At 37.4% G+C, this 24815-nt stretch overlaps 1 protein-coding gene across 1 annotated transcript in view; it reads right to left on the bottom strand.

The window, feature by feature from the left end:
• The window catches only part of LOC128986951 (histone acetyltransferase KAT8-like), a 37655-nt gene extending 13901 nt beyond the window's left edge, over positions 1–23754 (bottom strand). Inside the window, exons 1-4 of the mRNA XM_054407572.1 lie at positions 23423–23754; positions 20018–20129; positions 6169–6307; positions 4114–4332 (exon numbers count right to left, since the gene is read on the bottom strand). Of these exons, the coding sequence (XP_054263547.1) occupies positions 4114–4332; positions 6169–6307; positions 20018–20129; positions 23423–23564 (612 nt within the window). The 5' untranslated portion in view covers positions 23565–23754. The remainder of the gene's footprint in view (positions 1–4113; positions 4333–6168; positions 6308–20017; positions 20130–23422) is intronic.
• Between the last annotated feature and the right edge of the window lie 1061 nt (positions 23755–24815).

The following is a 24815-nucleotide window of genomic DNA, read 5'->3' as shown; positions in this document are numbered from 1 at the left end:
TTATCGGTTATGGTACAAAGTGATTCCAATTTATTTTTGGAGTACATAACTACTGTGTGGAGTGACAGTTGCTGTTTTGAACCTCCAAAGTGGCAGCTTTGGATTTCTTTATAAGACTTGCATAAATAGTTTTCAGAGAAATCAATGTGGAGCAAACACTCGTTTTCTTTAAGTGATTTCTTAAGTGTGTCCATGGCATTGTATTGGTGTGTTATTTTAGATAAATGTACTTTGTAAAGATCTAGCTGTTCTTGTAGCTTCATTGCTAGTTCAGAAACAGTGCATTGAACTTCCTCTTTGATACTCACCCTCATCAGTTTAGGATTTTTGTCAGAAATCGGTTTTGTAATCTGTTTCCACTGCAAGTAATTTACTTCAGATTGATCAATATTTGAAGTCTTTATCCTGCTTGACTCACATCTCGTGCAAACACCTGACATGCAATCTAGGGATTTCTTGTTACACACTGTCTCTTCAACTAATTCATCTAATGATTTTGTCACAATCTTTGTTTGAATACATTTTTCATGTACAAGGATGACATTGCTGCAAATTATACATGCACATGTATCAAGATCGTTCAATTTTGGGAATACAACCCAAAATGGCCTCAGTTTTAAAAATGTACTGTAACAAACTTTATTGTTTGGATGTTCTTCATTGAATTTTTTGTGTAAACCTTTAGCTGTATCTAGTAGAAGTCTTTTTTGTTTTTTAACTTTGCGTCTTGTAATGCAATCTTTTTTACCAGGGAGTTGTTTACTGTTAATGTCCTGGCAGTAAAATCTTCTGACTAAATAGATTGTATTACGAGGCAATCTTCTTTTATGCTCTTGCTTAGTTTTTCCAATTCTCCTATAAGCTTTGTAGCTTCCAACTAGATTTTTGGCCTTATTTATTAGTTTTCTTTTCCTTAGTAAAGGCGTTGAAACCATGGCGTTGAATTCACTAATTTCTGCTTTGCTTTTAAGGGTGTTTTTCTTTTGAATTAAACCTTCCTCGATTGTTTCTAAATAAACCAGCCGCCTTTTTACTGGAGTAGGTACTTTTCTGTTATTTGCCAGTTGTGTTATTTTTTTCGTTGGGGATGGGGATTTGGTCACAGAGTTTTTATATCTTTGAAATCTTTTCTTATATCTTTCTGCTTTTCTCTGTGCAGATGCGAGCTGTTTTTGTGTTGAAAGTAGGTCTCTATAAACCTTAATGGTTTTTTTCGATTTTTTCCTCAGTTCTCTTTTTTTTGCACTGTGACTCTTTAAACTGTTGTTTGATATATTATTTAAGGATTCATTTTGGATATCACACTGTATAACAGCCTCATTTTGCCCATTCTGAAGTTTTTTTCTTTCTCTGCAGCGTTTTACTCTTTCTCTAACTAATTTTCTGTCTCTTCTTTTTTCCCTTTCATTCATATCTTTTCTCAACTTCCAGGTACCAGCCTCTTTTCTTTTCAATTTATACTGCTTGTCATACTCTCTCTTTTTTTCCAGTTGTTCTTCGGTAAGCTTTGCTCTATGTTTTCTCTGCCTCTCCCTTTCTTTCAAACGTTTCTCCTCTAATGCCTTTTCACTTAGCTTAGTTCTGGGTTTATTGTTTGATTTTTTAATCGCCTGTTTTGAACTAACCGAATTTTTTACTGTAGCAGGCTTAATTGGCCTTTTACTTTTATCGTTAACTTGTGAACAACTAGGCTTCACCAAGTTCAAATTATCTGGAGGGGTACTGGTGGTACATATTTTCTTTGGTGTTTGCACAGCTTTAGTAGAACCAGTTTTAGTTACTTCTAAATTATCTGGAGCTGCAGTACTTGAAGTATTTATAGGCGTACTAGAAGTCATTGGTCTAGAAAGTAAACCTCGGTCATGTTCCAACACACGTCTTCTTTTAATTTCCGCGTATTTTCGTCTTTGAAATTCGGCATTCTTTTTCTTTCGTATTGCAGATTTTTCTAATTCAATTTTTTTTCTACGGACCAAAGCCTCTTCTCTATCTTTTTTCAATCTTTCTTTCAACAGAAGATCTTCATCTCTTCCATCCATGGTCTGGAAAATTAAAGAATTTGTTTTCTAGCAAAGGCCTACTTAATGTCATTACAAGAGGACAATAGGATTAAAAAAGCCTAACTGAATCTTTAATAAAAAATACTTGTAATAATTCTACACCATGACATATTTTAAAAATATTATTTGCTGTATTTAACTTAGCCATCTAAAATTATTAAAAAAAAACGTTTAACTCAAATTATATTTATGATTATAAGTTTAACTTTTCATGAATGCAAACATTAAGCTATTAAATCAAGGCTTTATCATAAATTTAATAAATAGGCTCAGGCCTAATTAATGTAGACCTAACTAATGTAGAGAGTAAATAAAAAAAACTAAAAAAGTAATAAAGCAAACCCCTTCCCCTATCTTTAATAAAAATTACAACACATAAAATCATTATTTTTCAAAAACCCATATCAACTAATTTCACAACTGCAACAAGAACTACGTAGTCCTAACTCAATTTAGATGCAAACATTAAGCTATTAAATCAAGACTTTATCATAAATTTAATAAATAGGCTCAGGCCTAATTAATGTAGACCTAACTAATGTAGAGAGTAAATAAAAAAAACTAAAAAAGTAATAAAGCAAACCCCTTCCCCTATCTTTAATAAAAATTAAAACACATAAAATCATTATTTTTCAAAAACCCATATCAATTAATTTCACAACTGCAACAAGAACTAAATAGTCCTAACTCAATTTAGATGCAAACATTAAGCTATTAAATCAAGGCTTTATCATAAATTTAATAAATAGGCTCAGGCCTAATTAATGTAGACCTAACTAATGTAGAGAGTAAATAAAAAAAACTAAAAAAGTAATAAGTTAAAGCAAACCCCTTCCCCTATCTTTAATAAAAATTAAAACACATAAAATCATTATTTTTCAAAAACCCATATCAACTAATTTCACAACTGCAACAAGAACTAAATAGTCCTAACTCAATTTAGATTGGATAAAAAAGTGGAAAGCAGTTCTAGAAATTTGCTGGTTGCAATGAAAACTCACGCATAATTTGGTCTTTTTCCCGGTTGGAGGCAACCCTGCATCATCATTATTTTCATCAAAACATTGTTTACTAATTCATTATATTATATTCCATGTCAAAATCGAAAATAATAAACCAACAAATATATCACCAACAAGATCAAAACGTATATCAATCAAATGAATCAGCGGTCACAAAATGTATCGGATGTCACGTTTAATTGTGCATCATTCGTGACCGGCGATTCACAGACCGGCGTTACAATTTCATACGTCGTGTCTGCTAACCTCAAAATGGCGGATGCTATCGCTAGAGGCAAGTCGGCATTTGGAACCGGGCCGTATTACGCAAAACTTAAACTAGTACGATGCATTGTGATTTATATTTTATTGACAATTAGTCATGTACCGTTGTTACACTTATAAATTATACATAACAGTTTCAACTAACAAAATTACTTACCTCCAAGTCCAAATTATCTTGGGAGCACAAACTACTAGCATTATTGCTGCTCATCGCCATGACACTTGTGTTTTAACGCCGATTTCCGCCGCTACTCGCGCTAGTCTTGCTGTGCGATGTGAAACAGACTGCACTACCGCCGTTACCGCTGATGTTAGGGACACGACTTTTAACTCAGTTTGGCGTTTAATGAGTATTATTTCATCCGTAATATGCACGTATTAGCCATCTTTCGTTATTAGAGATGATAATAAAATGTTTTATATTCACTTTTCTCATTGGTAAAAGTATTTAATTCGTCTCTTTAATGGTAAAACTCGTTCGGGGGACGTGTGACCGTCGTTACTTTGGCCACTATTTTCTCAGTTTATTTCCAAAACCTCTTAATATTTAACAAATAAACTGTATATACAGCAATATTAAGGCCTAAACTTCCAAAATAAAAGGTTTTTAGCAATAGGTAAAGTGAGCAACATTTTTTTATTACTAAGGGACTGTTATTGTACCCAATTCAAATTTTGACCCACTAACCAACCTGAATCTAATCTGAAATGAAATTTCACTATCCGCACACCTCTAGTAGGTAACATACAAAGCGAAGTCAACTTACCATGTGGTACCGGTAGGACTTTTCCAATCTCATATATCGTAGGCAGTACTCGCAAATCCACAATTTGGGCTGTTTGCCGTATTCATCTGGGTAGGGGCTAAAGTACCACGTATCTATTTCAAACCTCCCTATCTGGACTCTATCTATGTATTTCACTTTGGTAATAGCCTCATGCTCTTTCTCCAGGGCTGCCGTAGTCGGGTCCATTTCTTCATATGTCTGCAATCAAGCAATCAATAGTAATAGTTAGTAAAATATGATTTCAGAGTTTTTAACCTACTGAAATAAATGAATTTTTAACCTACAATTAACTCTTTTTATTCAACAGATTAAAAAATATATACTAATGTTGCATATGCTTTCACTGATAAAAAATTTAATTTGTATGTACATTTGTGTGTATCTTACTGTTCAATGAAATGGCGACCATACAAAGTAGGTATTTTAAGCCAAGTATGAATGGAGACGAGTGTAGGATGAGTGGCGCGATCTTGTAGTCTTGTTAAGGCTACTAAGGCCGACATTCCTTAGACACAGCTGTTAATTAATAGCCCTTACAGCTAATGGCAACTAAGGGACCTACAGTTTATAGTGGAATCCGAACCACATTTTTGCCTTAGTGTATACAAATTGGTCTAATTATCAGGATAGTACTGCGGATAGTCGTAGTACTCACTATTGCGGACACTAGTCCACACCAGGAAGTATCACATCATCAGTCCATGCCTATAAATATCCACAATTCGTGACCTCCTAGTAGCTGGAGAACCTTCTTACAGAATGCATCAGTTTTTGTTGGAACAAATTTTAAGTGTAAAAAAAGTAAATATTATGAAATTTAAGTTTATTGAATGGTATAGGTGATATCATGGTGGATTGAAACTTCTGTATGTGGAGAGTGAACAGCTCTTTATATGCGATACAAAACAATCAAACTCACTATACACTATTCCATGTACAATTGAATCGATTCATTCAAAAAGATTCAATTATAACGAATTCTTCCAATACTATATAGGCTTGAAGGAGAACAAAAGGTTAGGAGTAGAGGTAGAGATAATGATGAGAAGATTCATTAAATCAGTAAATGATGGTGCTATGCATTATGAGCTTCACATACAATGTGTATGTGTAAATGCAATCAGAATGCAGATTAATAAACGTCAAAGCAATCTTGAAATGCTTAAATTATGGTTGATTGCAGTCAAATCAGTTCTTACTTAGCATGTGAGGAAGGTAGGTTGGGTTTTATGTAGATTTGTGACTGTGTACTAAGTTTTTTGGAATTAGGTTGGATTAGAAGGGTAAAGTTTAAGGTGCATTGTCCAAGGCACGTCTGTTGTGTCCGTCGCAGAGCAATGATCGCTTGATAATCGCTGGGCGTCAATCGCTTTAAGGCCCATTGTCCAAGAACGTGTCTACTGTCTATTCTGTTCAACAGTTGGTTGCTGACTGTGTTAAAGTCTAGTTTAGGCCGGTTTTATGCAACGCGACAGTTAGCTTTTACACTTAAGTACTGTCAAGGATGGAATTTTTTTTTATCTAAATTTTAAAGGCTTGAACCTAAACAATTACCTAATACAAAAACTGTTTAAGTTTTTTTTTCCTTTAAAATTTAATTAAACTTAATATATATTAGGAATTAAACCAATTTTGCTTTTGAGGCTAGGGAAATTTTCATTTACTGAGCTGTGTGTCTCACTGAAGTAAATATGACCCTGCTATTTTTTTTTAAGTTGGCAGCCTAATTTAACCTTGAATTCTCCATCATGCAGTATGGGCCTCAAAGGCTGAGTATGTCATCAAGCCAATCAAGTGGTGATGAATTGTAGGCCAACTGATAAAATATTAAGTAGTGGTATGAGAATGCTAACCCAAGACACCACTGCCTTAGTCTTGCAGTCTATGTAGCTACTGACTGAGCAACATACTCGTCATTATAGAAGATATTTCTCAAATTTTAACAGCCAGGCACAAGGATTAAATTTTACTGACTGGTCGATTGGCCTGCTGTAGATAACCTTTGTCTTGCGACAGCCAGTTGTTCTAGCCCACCTTTTGAATATGGTTGATTTCATCATGGCGTCTTTTCTGATTTCTTGTGATTTTTCTATCAGACTGATCTAAGAGATCTAGCATTCTGTCTCCAGTTTTCCACTGTTGGTCTGTCATGTCGAATCTTGAATTCATTATCCTGAAAAGCATATTAAACACAAATGATATTCTGAGAACCACACAAACCTCTCAATAGAAAATTAGATTGCTTGTGAAATCTTTAATGTAAAAGAATTATGAGTTAGTATCAGTATCATATTTATTTATTTGGCAAGCCTGATATTCTTTTCACACAAGCAGTGGAATACATAGTAAGCTCAATTTATGTAACATCTAGAGTCAGTTGGATCTTATTAAACTTAGTCCTATTAAATATTGGTATTCATATTATTTAATATTTAATAATCCAATATTTAATCGATGACGAAAATGTAAACAGAGCAACATTTGCTGACAGTATTTGATTGAATTCAAACACTGTGGTTTTATTTTTGTTGCCAAGTTTAGCGGCCAGAAAATATTTACTTCCTAAAGCTCTAACTCAAAACTGTGTTATGAATTACTGTTCTTAGTAATCAGCTGATGTATTTATTTACTTTTTGCTTGTATTAGAGATTTTTTTACTTTTCCAACTATGTAAGAATTTAAATTTAGCCTTATTTTCTAAAAAGGACCAGTTATTCACAACTTATTTAATAAACTTAGATTTATTAAGATAATAAAAATAAAAATGGAAAGGCTTTTAAAAACAGGCAGGTTTCATATAAATTGTGAAAATCCTTCTGCAAGTAGAGCGTTCAAACACTGGTTCAGGACACTTCCAAAAATTTCTACTACACGACAAGATGGCGGCAGGTGAAGATGAAGCTGTATGTCCTAAGTGTACGATTTTATTGTATAAAATAGTGGTAAAGGCCTTCAGTGCGATGGTTACTGTGACAAGTGGCACCATTCTACGTGTGTTGATATTGACTTGAAGGAATATATGAAAATCCAAGAACTTTCTACTAAAATCAAGTGGATGTGTGACGACTGCTCAGGTATGCATGAAGTAATGAAAGCAAAGACGCCCATCGATACCTACTAAGCAGGTATCGAATGGGCAACAACCGGTCCAAATCCCACCGAATGGAGAAACTACTCTGCAAAACGACCATACTATGTGTGTGAATCATGAAGATAAAAATGCAGCACAGTCTATAAGCTCAATTCAGAGCAAAGAAAAAAGCTCAAATACTAACACAAGACGTAGTTACATATAAGTTCTACAATTAACTAAAACCAAAAGCGTTTGTGCTGGTGGCGGGCAGCTACATGACAAAAAATGCTACCCACCATCTCAGCCGAAAAATGATAGGGCTGAACGGAGTAACAACAACCGAAACCGAAATGAAAGTATGGAAATTAAAATCAAAATATGGCTGCCGATCCCGGATCCGAAATCGGATCAAGATTCTCAAGTTACCTTTTATTTTGTAAATGCCTTTAGTTCTTAAAGTTCTAAGATCTGTAGATCACTGATGCCCATTTCGCCACAAGTTGTGGCATCTTCAGAGTTAAACTAAACTATATTACTACTATATACGAAGTTAAGTATTGAACAGTTTATATATCCCATCACTGAGGTTGCTTGCACTCGCGGCGGGTTCCAAGTTCGCCAAGTAATTATCAGAACAAGTACAAGTACGAGTTTAAGTGCAAGAGTGAAGAAGGCTTGGGTTTATTTGGGACGGCTAAAGGAGGAAACCGGCGAAGAAGACGTCAAAAGATTTCTTCAAGATATCTTTAATGGTATAGATATATCAGTCGAGGAACTAGAAAACAAAGGAATATATTCCTTTAGGGCTAAAGCTAACTTTTAGTAATGTTCAATGCTTGAGGACCAAGATAAATCTAGTTGAGGCGTTTGTGAAAAATACTTCTCCAGATGTGCTATGCTTATGTGAGCACCACTTAAATAGTGATGAAGGAATTTTTTTTGCCAATATTGATAGTCTGAAGCTAGCCTCTGCTTATTATCACTCTGTGACGCAAAATTCTAGGGGTGGAATAAACTAGTATTCACCAAGTCAGGCTAGGCCTACCCCTAGACCCGGCCACACTCGAATTTCTTCCCCGGAGTGCTCAGAAGGAGCCGAGAAAAATCCAGGGGTCGATACGAAGTTGTCACGGCTTTGACTGATCAATTTATTTAAATTTTAATCGAAGGCTCAGAGCTCTAGAAGCGCTCAGGAAATCCTGCAGACGCCCAGTTGGAGCTATATCATCCCAGCCTTCGTAAAAGTGTTTTGGAGAATTTTGCCTAACTTTTAGTATGACTCTGTAGGGCCGACGAGTATCCAATCTTAAGCCAATGTGATATAAATACTCGTAATAAACTGTAAACTATCTGGCTAAGGACGTTGGTAAATAATATAAAATCGAATATAAAACGTAAAAAGCAATTCCTACAGAGTCGTCGGGCCTAATTAATATGATCGAATGGAGAATTTATCGTGGGATGATTTAAAATAAATTTAATATTAATATTCGTGACTGCCTGATCAAATCAGTCTACTCCCAAGACTTGATTCTTTCACCCGCCAAAGACGGGGTTTAGAACGTAGACGACAAGTCTCGGGGTATTAAACGACGAATTAACTAAAATAAACGTACGTAATAATTCTTTAAGAGAACGGAACAAATGTAATTTCGTAGCCAATTGATTTAAACGAGCCGAAAGGTATCCACCGCTAGTCACTGGCAGGCAGGAACTGGCGGGTTGTATGCAAGTCGGCGAAAACTAATTTAAGTTAAGTCGAATCGGGAATTTAAGAAAACGAAAAGGATAATAAGTTAAGTACAGTATGCGTAAGATAAAACAGGAATAACGTAAAACGTAAAAAAGGGCCTAACTAGTGTGTTAGCTAACCTTCGTAATAGGATCGTAGGGTCGTATTCGTAATTTGTGCGAGCTGGTCGGCGGTCAAACAGCGAATAATCTTGTCCGACTCAAATCATGATTTCCTCGGTCGAGGCTTAATCGCTCTGGTGGTGAGTTTGAGAACTAGCCAACAGCTGATCGGAAATTCACCTGTTGAGCCGGTCGGTCTAGTTGTCGTCTGTCGTTGGTCAACAAACACCATTTTGAGGTTAAGTGATGTTGTCATCGGCGTTAAATATTCGTAAAATCGGTCGTTTTAACTTTATTATGTGAAACGAAGTGCTATTATGAATAAATATGTAGTTGTGGATGTGTTTGTGTACTTCACTGTGAATAAAAATAGGCCTACGTTCTTTGGCCCATAGCCCAAGCTATGGCCAACACATAGGCCTCGGAGTAGGCTATTGTGGTTAAAAATCGGGTAAGTTCTGGTGTTCATTTATTCATAGTACGTTTTTACCCCCCTCAAAATTTGGTACCTTACACCCCTTACCAACTTCAGCAAAAAAAGAAAAAAAAGATCTTAAACGTAGGGGTTCGGACGGGGTCGGAATGGTCTCGAAGAAGGGGTGCCTGTGTAAGTCGTCGTTTAGTCGTAATCGTTCGTATCGTATCGCGTCAACCAACGGGAGGGATATCACCAGCTCCGTCGGGGCGTGCGTCGGAGTTCGTTGCGTTGTTCGATCGGCTGTTCGGTTTTGAAGAATCTACGTCGTGTCGGGCGTCGTCCACGAGGCACGTCGGCCACCTCCGATGTGAGGTGACTCACCACGAAATGGCCCGATTGGCCGTCGTTCGTCGCGGTTGGCCTCGATGCGTCATCTTTCCGGTCTCGGCGAATTAGTACGTTGGGACGTTCACGAGGCACCTCGGCCACCTCCGATGTGAGGTGACTCACCGCGACCAGGCCCGATTGGCCGTCGTTCGTCGCGGTTAGCCTCGATGCGTCGTCCTTCCGGTCTCGGCGAATTAGTACGTTGGGACGTTCACGAGGCACGTCGGCCACCTCCGATGTGAGGTGACTCACCGTGGCCAGGCCCGTGTGGCCCTCTTTTGCCACGGGTTGCCTCGGGAAAGCATCCACTTCGATAGATTGCGTTACAGGGTTTCTGGGATACCTCTGTTTGACAGGGGTTGCAATTGCCCTGAGCCACTGCGTCTGCTCAGTCAACGCCGACTACCCCTAATCGTTGTCAAACAGCGGTATCTCGCGTTCCAGAAATTCTGCAAATTTCGTGTTTGTTTTTCGTGTAATTTTGAAAATTTTGATTTCGTGGTTGATGTTGTTGACCGGAAAGGGCGGGGAGACATCGTCGTTGTGGAGGTTTCGTACTTCGGTGTGTACTCTGACTAGAGCGAGGTCAGCAGTACACCGAATGCCGAGTACCACCTCCACACTTAGGCCTGGGACGTGGATATCCCGCGAATAAGGTTGGCCAGCGATTTCGTCGTCTACTCGGTATCGATCCGAAATACACGCTGCGTTGTCCATTCGTTGGTTGACGTCAGTCTGGTCGGGTACGACGCCGCACGTCCGAAGGTGGCGTACGATCTCCAATTAGACTGACTGACGAGCCGGTAACGACGAGGGCGCTGAACGTCTCACCTGAGATGACCGCGTCAACGAAGGGTCGGCCATCTCTGGGGGCGCGTTCGCGGCTGACGGTTCCCGTGAATTGCGTTATGAAATGGAGCAAACGGCTCCACTCGGAGGTCGTATGGCGTCGGGTAAATCGTGTTCCGTCGTTGGACCAAAGATCGTGATGCGCGGTATGTATCCTGCCTGGGCGATGGGATGTTGGCTAGCAGCTTTACCAACACTTCGAGGGTTCGTCGAACGGGTGAAAAATGTTCGGTGGGAGTCCCGAGTATATCTCGCATGCTGGCCGTCTCCTGGTGCGTTGGAGGTTCCAGCAATTGCGGTCGAATTCGGATATCATGGGCCGCAGAGGCGGTAGTCCACGATATCGTAATCACCGTCGGGTTCATCGGCTGACCGATGCTTCCCAACGGGTTTCTCAAAGACTCGCAAAAGCGTTTGCGAAGCTCGGCGACGCTACTCCCAATTCCCAGCTGATACTTCGTCATCTCCGCTAATACCGTCCGCTCAAAGTGTGGATCCAACCGACGCACGAGTCGTCCATCGGCGATCTCGGTGCGCTCTTTATCATCGAAGGCATTATTTCGGGAATTTCGACGTAGTTGTAGTCGTCGACGTTTGAATTTCCACCGTGTCTATCGTTACGTGGCTAATCGATAACGTATCGGGTCGAGTAATGGTCGTCGTAGTAGTCGAAGTCGTCGTAAATTTCGTTTATCTCGTAATTTCGTTTAAATATCAAAGTCAAAACCGTGTTATCGAGTCCCTGTTCGGGCGCCAGAGATGTGACGCAAAATTCTAGGGGGGGAATAAACTAGTATTCACCAAGTCAGGCTAGGCCTACCCCTAGACCCGGCCACACTCGAATTTCTTCCCCGGAGTGCTCAGAAGGAGCCGAGAAAAATCCAGGGGTCGATACGAAGTTGTCACGGCTTTGACTGATCAATTTATTTAAATTTTAATCGAAGGCTCAGAGCTCTAGAAGCGCTCAGGAAATCCTGCAGACGCCCAGTTGGAGCTATATCATCCCAGCCTTCGTAAAAGTGTTTTGGAGAATTTTGCCTAACTTTTAGAATGACTCTGTAGGGCCGACGAGTATTCAATCTGAAGCCAATGTGATTCAATTACTCGTAATGAACTTTAAAATAATTAGCTAAAGGCCTAGGTAAATAATATAAAATCGAATATAATGTAAAAGCAATTCCTACAGAGTCGTCGGGGCCTAATTAATATAATTGGACGGAGAATTTATCGTGATACGTTTAAAATAAATGTAATACTAATATTCGTGGCTGATTATTAAAATCAGCCTACTCCCAAGACTAGGTTCTCTCGCCCGCCAAAGACGGGGTTTAGAACTCAGACGACAAGTCTCGGGGTATTAAATCGGCGAATTAATTAGAATAAACGGACGTAATAATCATTCGTAGAAATCGTAATTTTGAAACCAGTTGATCTAAATCAAACCAAACGAAACGATAATCACCGCTAGTCACTGGCAGGCAGGAACTGGCGGGTCTAGAATCAAGTCGGCGAAATTTAAGTTATTAAATTTAGTTATCGAAAATCGAATTCGGAAACGGGAATGCGAATGTTAAACGGAAATAAAGTAAAACGTAGAAATGGTCTAACTATTAGAATAGCTAACCTTCGTAATATCGGCGATTGGCGTGAATGCGTAATTAGTCTTGTAACGACGATGCTACTTCGTAGACGGCGTGCGAACGAATAATCCTGTCTTTGAGTAAAATCCTTCGTTCCTGCCCGCTCGAAGCTTACGCGCTCAAGCGGCGAACTTTAGTACTACTAGATAACAGCTGATCGAATTCACTTGTTGAGCTGGTCTAGTTTCGTCTGTCGTCTGTCAACAAATAAACACCAGTTTGGGGTTATGTCGTCGTCGGCGTTAAATATCTGTAAAATCGGTCGTTTTAACTTTATTATGTGAAACGAAGTGCTATTATGAATAAATATGTAGTTGTGGATGTGTTTGTGTACTTCACTGTGAATAAAAATAGGCCTACGTTCTTTGGCCCATAGCCCAAGCTATGGCCAACACATAGGCCTCGGAGTAGGCTATTGTGGTTAAAAATCGGGTAAGTTCTGGTGTTCATTTATTCATAGTACGTTTTTACCCCCCTCAAAATTTGGTACCTTACAACTCTAACCATAAAAATGGCGGAACATCGGTGTACTTGAAGCCAAGTCTTGCTCACAAATCATTAGACCTTGAAATATTCTGTAATGAATTGGATATAGAGCTGTCAGGAGTTATTTTACTAAAATATTCAATCATAGTGATATCGCTTTATAGATCCCCGGATGGCACGACAGACAATTTCTTCCAAAAATTGGATCACTGTCTAACATACTTAAGTAGACTGAATATGCCGATAATTTTGGGGGGCGATGTAAATATTCATTTAAATGTGGAGGACGACTTGTGTTTTGCCTTCAGACACATCCTCCAAAGTTTTGATATGTACATAACCAACCACGCTCCTACTCGAGTGAGGTATTGCTTGGACACTATTGCCACCTCGTAAAATTCATGGGACTACACTGTCAAGATGCGTGGAGTAAAAGAGGTGGGCCAGACAGAGCGGACTGCGCACGATGACGTCACTGCAGTCCCAGCCGCGGCAGCCTCGCCGCTAGATACATGCTAAACGCACAAACCTTACTTTTTCAGGCACGATTTACGCTGGTTTGGAGGAGGTATTTACCGTTATGACACAAATATCTTTGTGTACTAAATAATGATTTTTATGATTTTGAACTAACATGAATTGTGAACAGTTTGACAATAGTAAATAACCAATTAGGCCTGTATGTTGCATAGAAAGCGATGAAATGCGGGCGTCTACCAATTCAGTTGGAATAATAATTACACTTTATAATAATTTTAGATTAAGATATAACACTCCCCTTTTTCAGACTAGTTAATAAAATATATGTTTTAGCACTAGATAAAAAAGTTGCCTGTTTAAAAGTTACTTCAACTGCCTTTTGGTGTTAGTTATAAATGAAACACCATCCTTTTTCACTTTTAATTTCTTCTTTTTCTATTTAATGTTAAACTTATTTGGGTTTGTTGATACAAAAAACAACAACCAATTATATAATAGTTTACATGAGAATCATAAATGTTGCTTACAAATCAAAGTCAACTACGATACTGTATTACTATTTTACAGGAATTAAATAGACCACAAAAATCTGTTTGGATAAATGGCATTGACCAAAAAATACGCTCAGAGAATACTAATGATTTTCCCCGAGGAAAGCTTGTTTTACAGGTACTTTTAAAGAAAAATATTAATTCCGTATGTATATACATATATTTCATTTTAGACTTTATTATTTTCGTATTAAGAGGATATTCTCTTTTATGTAAGTGCACGTTGTTCGGTGTTTTTATACGAGTTTACTTTCTGAAAACTTTACTTTACTTTCTGAGATAAAAAATGCTAGGTATGCGTTTTGCTCTAGCTATATATAATGAAAGTTACCTATTTTAAGACTAAAACTCAATCCGACATAAGAGTCATATTTTATTCGCAAAAAAAATATGCTTTGTCTTTATTGAAAGGTGCAAAAGAAACGATTTTTGGATTTCAAACATTTTTATATTTGTTTATTTTGATGATGTTTAAAGGAATTAATTTCATGATTATTGGGTTTGGGGAATGTTAAACATTCGTGAGCCCTGAATCAAACTTGTGTCTACTGAACACAGTATTATCGCAGTGATGCGGAGGAATGTTCTACAAAACGAAAATTCAGAAAACTTTACCGGGGAAACAAAAAAGTTGTGCAAGCTGTGTTGTAATAATAAAACACCGCAATGTAGGCTAAATGAAAATTGAGAGTTTGGAAAAGGAATTTTTAAAATTGAAAATTAATTATTTAAAATGCTTTGATATAAATAAATGACCCTGTGGAGAAAGTAAAGACATTAAGCCATACGCCATTAAGTTAATTGTTTACCTTTAGACCGTCTTGAGCTATTTGCTCAAAGAAGAATAGTAGAGTCTAATGATATTGAAGTTTTTTAAACAGGCAAAAACAAATGAACGGCAACAAAAAATCAAAAACAATCAACTAAGAAACGTAAAATCTTAATTTTAGTACATCGTCAGTACTAAATTTAAGAGTAAGTAAAAGATTTCAAGAACTCTAATAACTCAATGTGTTTATATCTGATTGCATGTCCAATGGTGAGAGATACACTTTGTAAATAATGTGTTTTTATTTCAAATGTGTTTTCTTTCCATTCAAAAAAATATAAATCTCCATTCCTAATTACACTAATCTAATGATGATTGTACATTACCAAAAATTACTTTTATTTGGTATATCTGTATAGTGAAAAATGTTTGTTTGATTTAATTAATAATTTGAAAAATCTTAAGGGTATCTAATTTAGTTACTAATATATTCATGAACAACTGTAGTTAAGTAGGCTATCATAAAATTAGATGCTATTTACCGGATCAGAGTAGATCCTTAGTGATATAACAACAATTGCAGAAATGGACATCAATTTAATAAACAATTGCTCTAATATTTGAGTAGTAATATAATAAGGAATAACATATTAATATATTTAAAACCAAGCAAAACCAATTTCAACAATTGCGTAGTACAAACTGGCGTAAACAACGCAAAATAACATCTAAAAGTGTTGTGTACGGGCTGTGAGTAGCGGCTCGAGGACTGCAGTGACGTCACTGCCTCGGTCCGATGGGCGAGGGGGGGAGAGGGGCGCGCTCTGTCTGGCCCACCTCTTTTACTCCACGCATCTTGCTACACTGTCACCGTTGTAAATCTGTTGGTTTATTAATTTAGTTAGTTTTTTAGTATTAGTCATTGTTTCTGTAAGTATTCTATATATTCGTACCGACCATGATGCTGTTAGTTACTCGATGCTGACTGCAGTTCGGTGAGTGATCAAAGCCTAGTCTTAGATTGACATGGTAACTATTCTTGTACTTTTAGGATAATAAAGGAAGATTTTAGCAAGGATGATTCCACAATTTAAGCTAGCCTTGGCCAATGTGGACTGGAGAGCCATTGTAGATAATCCCTCTGTAAATACAACCCCAGATCTTTTGTTTAATGCTTTCTTCGATAAGTTCTTATTTGTTTTTTATGGGTCCCCAAAACAGTACCTATGGATAGGCAAGTGACACCTAGGCAGCAGCCAGTCAATCAGGATTGGTTTTCTCCAAGACTCGTCCAGCATGGCGTGTCTGCTTTTCAGCACACGATTGATAAGATTATTTCTACTGAAGAACTAGAAGGGGTGTGGGCTTTCATTGATGACATAACCATAACAGGAAAAACACAATCAGAACATGATGAAAGGCTGAATAAATTCTTAAAGTTAGCTAAGAAATAATATAATATTACTCTAAACAATGAGAAGAGCAAATTTTCTCAAGACATAATATCAATCCTAGGATATCAAATTCGCTACCAGTCTATGCAAGCAGATCCAGAGCGTCTGAAACCTTTGTTAGATTTGCCACTGCCAGTTAATGCATCTCAATTAAAACGTGTATTAGGAATATTTTCTCACTACTCAAAGTGGGTTCCTAAGTTCTCAAACAAGATTCAACCTCTGATTGATTGCAAATCTTTTCCTATATTGCCCTCATCTTTTCCAGCTTTGGCTTTTTAGGAAATTAAACAAGACATAGGAAAATCTATACTCACCGTGATTGATGATCTTTTTCCATTAGTTGTGGGAACAGATGCGTCGAACTTCGCTATCGCTGCCACGTTAAGTCAAAAGGGTAGACCTGTGGCTTTCTTTTCAAAAACATTGAACGATTGTGAAAAATGTCATTCCTCTATTGAGAAGGAAGCACTAGCCATAGTTGAATCTCTAAAGAAGTGGAGACATTTCCTCATTGGGCGACATTTTCTATTAATCACCGATCAACAGGCTTTGTCGTTTGTGTTCAACAGTCTGCATACTAGTAAAATAAAGAATGAGAAAATCACTAGATGGCGTCTTGAGTTGTCACCTTATTCTTTTGACATACAGTACAGACCAGGCAAAGAAAACGTCACCGCAGATGCATTTTCACACGTTTATGGAGCTGTCACAAACATAAATTGTGATGACAAGCACTTTTGCATTTCACCAGTCACTCTGCTACCCTGGTATCACTAGGATATACCACTGGGTAACAAGTAAAAACCTCCTTTACTCGATTGAGGATGTTAAAAAAATGACAAACAAATGCCCAATGTGTACAGAGATGGTTCGGATTCCACTATAAACTGTAGGTCCCTTAGTTGCCATTAGCTGTATGGGCTATTAATTAACAGCTGTGTCTAAGGAACATGTCGGCCTTAGTCACTAACAAGACTACAAGATCGCGCCACTCATTCTACATTCATCCTTCACTCATATTTGGGTTAAAATACGCACATAGTGGCGTCCCCATCTTAAATAATTGAATTGAATTGAGATTAAACCTCGTTTCTATAAAACCACAAATGCTCCCCTTATCAAGACAAAACCTTTTGAGTGACTAAACAGGCCCGTTTTTGACCCTGTCAGCGCCCTAGGCACAACTAATAGTAGCGCCCCTTTGCAATAACAGGGTGTCCACCAACCGAGAAAACTGGGAAATCCGTGAATTATGCATGAGTTTTTTAACCAGGAATTATGCATGAAATTTGTATTTCTACCTGGAATTTTCAATTTACCGCGATCGCGCATGACAACAGTGACGTTTCCGTGACCGCGGGAGACGATAATATGTCTACACACGGCCGCAAAGGATGATCAGAATTCTCCGCCATCGCAGAAGACGATGATGACATCTACAGAGTCATTAGGGATGATCAGAATATTGCCGCGATCACGGAAAACCATGGTAGGCTAATGTCCACACGACAACGGGAAACAGCAAGAATTTGACCGCGATTGCGGAAGACGATGATGATCTCCACACGACTGCGTGATATTATTAACATTTTGCCACAATCGCGGGAGGCGATTTACAATGTTTTCAAAACCGCGGGAGACGATTACGATGGCTACAGGACTGCGGGAGATACAATAATGATACGAGAGGGATGATCAGAATTATGCCGCGATCGTGCAAGACGATGATAATGTCCATGTGACCATGGGAGATGATTACCATTTTGCCAGAATTTTGCTATCCACGGAAGACGGATGATCTCCACATGGCCACGGGAGATTATTACCATTTTGCCTCAATCACGGGAGGCAATTACTATGTCCAAACGATCACGGGGGACGAAATAAGTATGTCTTCACGGCCGTTCACCTATTCGGTAAATCGGCCCTGCGACTAAATGTAGATTTTAAGGGTCCTTTGCCATCTTGTACACAAAATCGATATCTATTGACTATAATCGATGAATATTCACACTTCCCATTCGCATACCCCTGCAGTGATATGTCCTCAAGCACAGTAGTTCGCTGTTTAGAATATCTATTTTCAATATTTGGAGTACCAAACTACACACATTCAGACAGAGGGACATCTTTTCTTCCAAAAGAACTCAGGGACTACCTTCATGAGAGAGGAATAGCCACTAGTCAAACGACTCCATATAATCCAGCAGGAAATCAAGTTGAAAAGTTCATTGGAACATTATGGAAAGCAATCTTGTTAGCTCTGACCTTGTCATACCTGCTGACTCCAATCACCCACACAATAAAAAAATGGCTTATTTCCGCTTATTTATCTACAGGCTCTTAAACTGTAATATTGACGAACCTGATACAAAAAAGAAATTAGAGTAATAAAAAACATAGCAACAAACAATGGATAAAACCCTTCCATATTCGACCCTTATTATAAACAAAATGAGAAGAAAAATAAAACATTTATTTGTCAGAAAACAAAACTACAAACCAAAATCCCGAACCAAACCCAAAATATGTACCTATCAAATATGCTGACAAAATTTCAGAAAAAATCTGCAAAGCATTCAAAAAATCTGGCTACACACCTGTATACCAAGTCAAGAACACTCCTATACCATTATACAACATTGAAAGAAGTACAGAGGCCCGCACAATAGAAAAGGACAGAGGAGTATACAAAATAACCTGCAATCCCCCTTGTACCAAACAATACATTGGCTACACAAACGTATCATTTTAGAGCGTTTCAAAGAGTACAAAAATAGCCACTACAAAAATCCCACTTTGATAGTAGCAAAACATCTCAAACAAAACCCCAACCACTCAATGGCATTCCCCAATTCCCTCACAGTTTTAAAACAAACTCAGTCTAAAATCAAAGCCAAAATACAGGAAACCTAAAAAATTTATAAACATATAAACAAATATCAACCTGATACTAGCCTGCTTAATGTAAAAGAAGATTAACAATTCCATCACCTTTAAAATTATACATGAAATAGAGACTAAATCTAATGAAAAATGGCAACTTCATAGAAAATAGGCAACGCCGTAGAAACAACAATTCCGGGAAACCGCCTGACAATGTCAGTCTAACTGTCCAAGATGTGCTGGAAGTAAGCTTCCCGCGCCCGCCGCGAGTGCAAGCAACCTCAGTGATAAGATATATAAACTGTTCAATACCTAACTCACAAACTTTGTATATAGTAGTGATATAGTTTAGTTTAACTCTGAAGATGCCACAACTTGTGGCGAAATGGGCATCAGTGATCTACAAAACTTAGAACTATAAAGGCATTTCTACAAAATAAAAGGTAACTTGATTTAAAAGTTCTTGAAACTGTGTAAATTAATTAGCCTTGATGAATATTTTGAAGCAGACTTTGGCTCTATTAATATTGCTTTATGTTTTTAGTGCAGCATGTTTTTATGGTTGTATTACTGATTTTTGTATTTTATGTTCCCATGACAAGATCGATGGCATGTATTTTGATCAATAAAAGTTCAATAAATGTGTTTATGCTTTATCATACGATGTAGGCCTCAAGTGGCATTTTGCCATATGAACCTGTGTTAGAAAGTAGTCTACCTATAAGTAAAAAGGCAAAAAGTGTACTAAAATCCTAAATTCATAGACAATTAAATTTTGATTTAATTGGCTAAGTATTCTTTGTGTGTTAAAACAACTGGCAGAAACCACCACAGTTTTATGATGCTAGTGCTGTTTTATGATTAGTTCATGAAACTACTGTACTTTAGGAAGACAGAAACAAAAGTGTGGTTCGTTATGGCACATGACATAGGTTCTATAAATCTTTTAAGGCCAACAAAAACACAAAAGAACTTGTCATATTATGTTAAAATCAACTACCAGGTGAGATTAAAACACAATGTTTAGGATTACCTGTCTCTAGGGACCCATTCATCCAAACGTCTATTGTAGCCTTCATAATGAACATAATATTCATAGTGACTTTCTTGCTCATTATATCGGGTTTGAATTATTTCTGCTGGATCTGAAAAAAAAACAATTTATTTATTAATATTTTTTAATCTTCCAATTTTAAGAAATGTAGCTTAGATCTCTTAGAAATTTAGAATGTACGAGTTATTTTGAATCCTTCATCCAGCTCTCTAGCCCAACCTAATCCAACGGCATCCATGGGTGGTGTAGGCTACTATACCGCCCTTAAGGATAACTAATAATGTCCGTTCTATCTGCTGCACTTCTCATTGTATCATGGCTGATTGTGTGGTTGTAGGTTTTCCAATGTGAGAATGCTAATCTTTGAGAACTCATTAAGATGTCCAAACTTTTACAGTGATCATGAAAGATGCTCATGATTCTGATCACGAAAGACGATTATGCATCAATTTTCTTTTCATAAATTTTCTTCTAACCCTATTAGCCTAGGCGTTTTTCAAAAATCGCACTCCTTCAGCTTCAAATAACGCCCTAATTTAAAAATTTGGTAAAATTTTTAAAAAATTGTAACGGTTTTCGCCATTTTTTCTTACCTAAATAATTCTTTTTTACAAATATTGTTAATGCTCTGTATCCTTCTTAGTTGACTTTAAATTTTACTCATTTAATGTTTTTTCGTATCTTTACTCCTTAACCCCCAAAATTTAGGTTTAACGTCAAAATTTAAAGGTTTTTAACCACTTTTATGAGCCCCATGTTATTCTTATGGAGAATAACATTGAAAGTTGCCGACTTTGGTATGCTCATCTGAACCGTTTAGAAAGGTGCTAGAGACTTGAAACTTCGTAGTATTGCAGTATGGTATCTTACATTAAAGGTGAAATTCGTAAAAAACCATTTTCAAATATCAACCCCCTAAAAAATCCAAAATGGCGGACATGTAAAAGCGACAAAACACGTTCTTTTCAAACGGCTATAGCTCGAACACGGTAAGAGCTAGAAAGGATTTGAATGAATTTTCATAAACAGGAATTAAATTTGCTACAAAACCCTCTTAGGCGTTTTCCGAAAATCGCACTCCTTCAGCTTCAAAAAACGCCCTACTTTCAAAATTTGGTAAATTTCTTTCAAATTTTTACCGGTTTTCGCTATTTTTTCATACTTAAATAAATATTATTGCTTTGAATTCCTCTTACTTTACTTTAAATTTTACTAATTACATGTTTTTTCGTAACTTTACTCCTTGACCCCTAAAACTTAATTTTAATGTCAAAATTTGAAAGTTTTCACGAGCTCCATGTTATTCTTAAGGAGAATAACATTGAAATTTAATGACTTTGTTATATGGTCATCTGAATCGTTTAGAAACGTGCTAGAGACTTGAAATTTGGTAGTATTGTAGTATGGTATCTTAAATTATCGGGGAAATTTGCAAAAGTCCCATTTTCAAATTTTAACCCCCCCAAAAATCCAAAATGGCGGACCTCTGAAAATGACAAAACACGTTTTTTCAAACGGCTATAGCTTGAACATGGTAACAGATAGCCTAGATAAGATTTTAAATCATTGCGCCCATTACGAAAAGATAAATTTTACAAATACAGCCCCCCCCCCCCCCCCGAAATATTAAATCCTCCCCCCTAATATTATTCTTACAGGTGCATAAGTCTAAATCACGTTTACCCATTTCTAGATTAACTGGATATCTGATATTTGGCACGATTGTAGGTCTTGCGCCCTGTCCCCAGTGGCTCATTATTACTTACCCCCAACAAAAAAGGGGGCCTGGGGGCGGAGCCCACAGCGAGCCAAAGGCGAGTCTTTGTACATAGGCATTAAGATTAAGTTAATAGGCCTACTCAGGATGAAACTCTGGAAGCATGAAACCATTACCAGTACCTAGGGCCTATAGGATAGCTATCAAAAGTAGAATTAAGTTAGGAGAAGTTAACTAACTTACAGTAGGCCTACTAATAGATTAGGATGGTTTGATATTTAGTCTAAATACAATCGAGTCAGATTCTAAGTACCTGTGGTTTAGCTAAGTTTGACATTTTGGCAAGTAACAATCGACTAATTTTGATTTGATCATTAAACACATAAACAAACTTAAACCAACCAACAACCAAACATTCTATGGTTAAGTTTACAGTTCCTCAGATTTATATAGGGTTTTTTTTTCGTTGTTTCATCGTATTTTTAAGATAGGTATCGTACCTATATTATCGCATGAATAAAAATATAGGCACCAAGGTAAATATAGGTTTTAAAATATTTGGTAAAAAAAATTTGATAAAAGAATTTTAGTTAAAATTTGTTTAAATTTTTTATTGATATACTAGCTGGCCCGACAGACGTCGTCCTGTCCTAATGTGGTTTTATGTCAAATGCTCGTTCATTTTCAAGATGAGCTCGTTCGCATGGCTCAATCGGACGTCCTGGTTGAAGTTCGTTCGCTACGCTCACTCACCTTTAGGTTAGAGCTAAATTATTAATTATTGAATACCAGAACATTGTTCTATTGAACATGTTGAAAGAAGAACATTGTTATATGACTGTAGTAAAATATGAAAAAGTTTGGTGTTGACTAAGCAATTGCTCAGAATTACCCAAATGAATGTAGGGCGAAAGGTAAAGTGCAGCCTACATATCTTCAGTAATATTCATCTGCGGTGAAAAGTGATGGTATGTTTGAATTCAGGGCTGCACTTTACTTTACGTCCTACACTCATTCGAATGTAAATATTGATCGATATATCAATTGTTCATATCATTTGATTAATTAGGCCTAGGTAAGGTTAATTTCATTCGGTTGTTTCATTCCAATGAGTGTAGAACGTAAAGTGCAGCCGAATTCAGGTAAAAAAACTACAGGTAAAATGTAAGTAATGTAAGATAGGCTATCAAATTTAAAAATTTGTTTGGAGGCACCTAGCCTAGGTATATTGAATATCCTTTTGTTTAATTCAATGACCTGACGGCTGCACTTTACTTTAGGTCCTACACTCATTCGAATGAAACTTGTTCGATTGTTTCATTCGATATATCGTTTGGTTAGGTAGGTTAGGATAACCTTACCTAACTAACCAAACGATATATCGAATGAAACAATTGATTAATCGATATATCGATCGATATTTTCATTCGAATGAGTGTAGGACCTAAAGTAAAGTGCAGCCGACCTGACTTAAATAGGTTATCTCATTCATAAAGATAAGCTTTGGTTTTAACTGAAGAAAACATGGCCTAGGCTATCATAGCTTTTATGTTGAGCTTTTACGCTAGGCGTAATGCTGAGGTAACTTAATGTGCTCAAGCCTAAACATGGGGGTTACAAAATATTTACCGGAAGCACTTATGTTAAGTGCTATTTATTTTACTTACGCCAAGAATCGTCGGACCTCCGAACAAGATAGTGTTCTCCAATGTCAAGGGGCTGTTCTTCTAACGATTCCGAATCTTCATTGTCTCCAGTGGGTTTCTCGTTGTTGAAATTATCAGGCTTCTTCTCGGTTTTCATAATCATATTTCACAAAATACTACTTCGATTAAATCACCGCTACCTCACTAGTCAGTCACTTATCTTGTTATTAAAATTTATTGTTTATCGTGCGGTATATTTTGATTGTTTTGTACAACGTCAAAATGTCAAACTGACTGAACTGAGACGAGAACCGAGAACCACGAACGACCGAATGAATGCCAAATGAGATTAGCGTCGTCTTGCATTGCATCTCAGCCAGCCCTTGTCCTCTGCTGAAGCGAGTACAACACTCTTCGGATTCACTCTACCGTAAGGTGACTTATTATCTTGTGATGACGTCATAGGAGAATATAGGCAAAGGTTAAACATACACCGTACTCTCAAAGCTGAAGCTTGTACCATTGATTTTATATCTCACAACCTTGGAGGATATATAGTCATTGCGAATGTAAGGATACATTATTTTAATCTGTTAATTCGGTTACACTTAGATTGCAGTTAAATGTTAAATTCGTATCATAATTAATTATCATCACTGACTTTGAATACGACAAGTGGTGGCAGACTTCTCATCCTATTGTAAAACCTGAAGCTTGCTTTAAACAACAGTTTGATAAAAGCAGGTGCCAGACTGATGATGGTTCCAAAGTCAAAACTAAATGCCACATCAACCAACTAGTACACCAATAATACTGGTACCATACTTGGTCAAGTAAAGACGCGCCGTGTCACACGACATACTCATGAACTTTGAATAGGTACTTACTGTACTTGAATACTGCATCGCGGTGACCTACAAAGACGGAGAAGATTGCACTTCTAAAACTAAATCTAAAAACAATCAAAATTCCCCGCATGGTTCAGCAGAGAACTCAAGCAACAAGTCATCCATAAAAAACTTGCGCACAAGAAATACAAGTCAACACTTAGTACTTCAGACTACAATGAATTCTCTCAAATCAGAGAGCGCTGCAAGCAACTATCGAGGCGCTGCTATTTAGATTATATATCTCATGTGCAAGACACGATCACTACAAACCCCAAAATATTCTGGAGCTTCTTGAAAAACTCTAAACTGCAGAGGGACACGCCTGCAAGTCTGACTTATAATGGGGTGACCTCCACAGAACCAAAGGAAATGTGTGAACTTTTCGCTAGTTTTTTCTCTTCTGTTTTTACTCCACCTACTGTGGCCCCCCAAACACAATACGATATCTGCAGCTCTAACCTGATCAGTTCATGTACTTTCTCTGAGGAGGAAGTGTTAAGAGCCCTTCGCGACTTAGACACATC

This window comes from Macrosteles quadrilineatus, unplaced genomic scaffold (assembly GCF_028750875.1).
Source record: "Macrosteles quadrilineatus isolate MER2022 unplaced genomic scaffold, UCM_ALF_1.0 Scaffold_2__2_contigs__length_208266976, whole genome shotgun sequence".
NCBI lineage: Eukaryota > Metazoa > Arthropoda > Insecta > Hemiptera > Cicadellidae > Macrosteles > Macrosteles quadrilineatus.
This window is presented reverse-complemented; position numbering and strand designations above follow the sequence as displayed.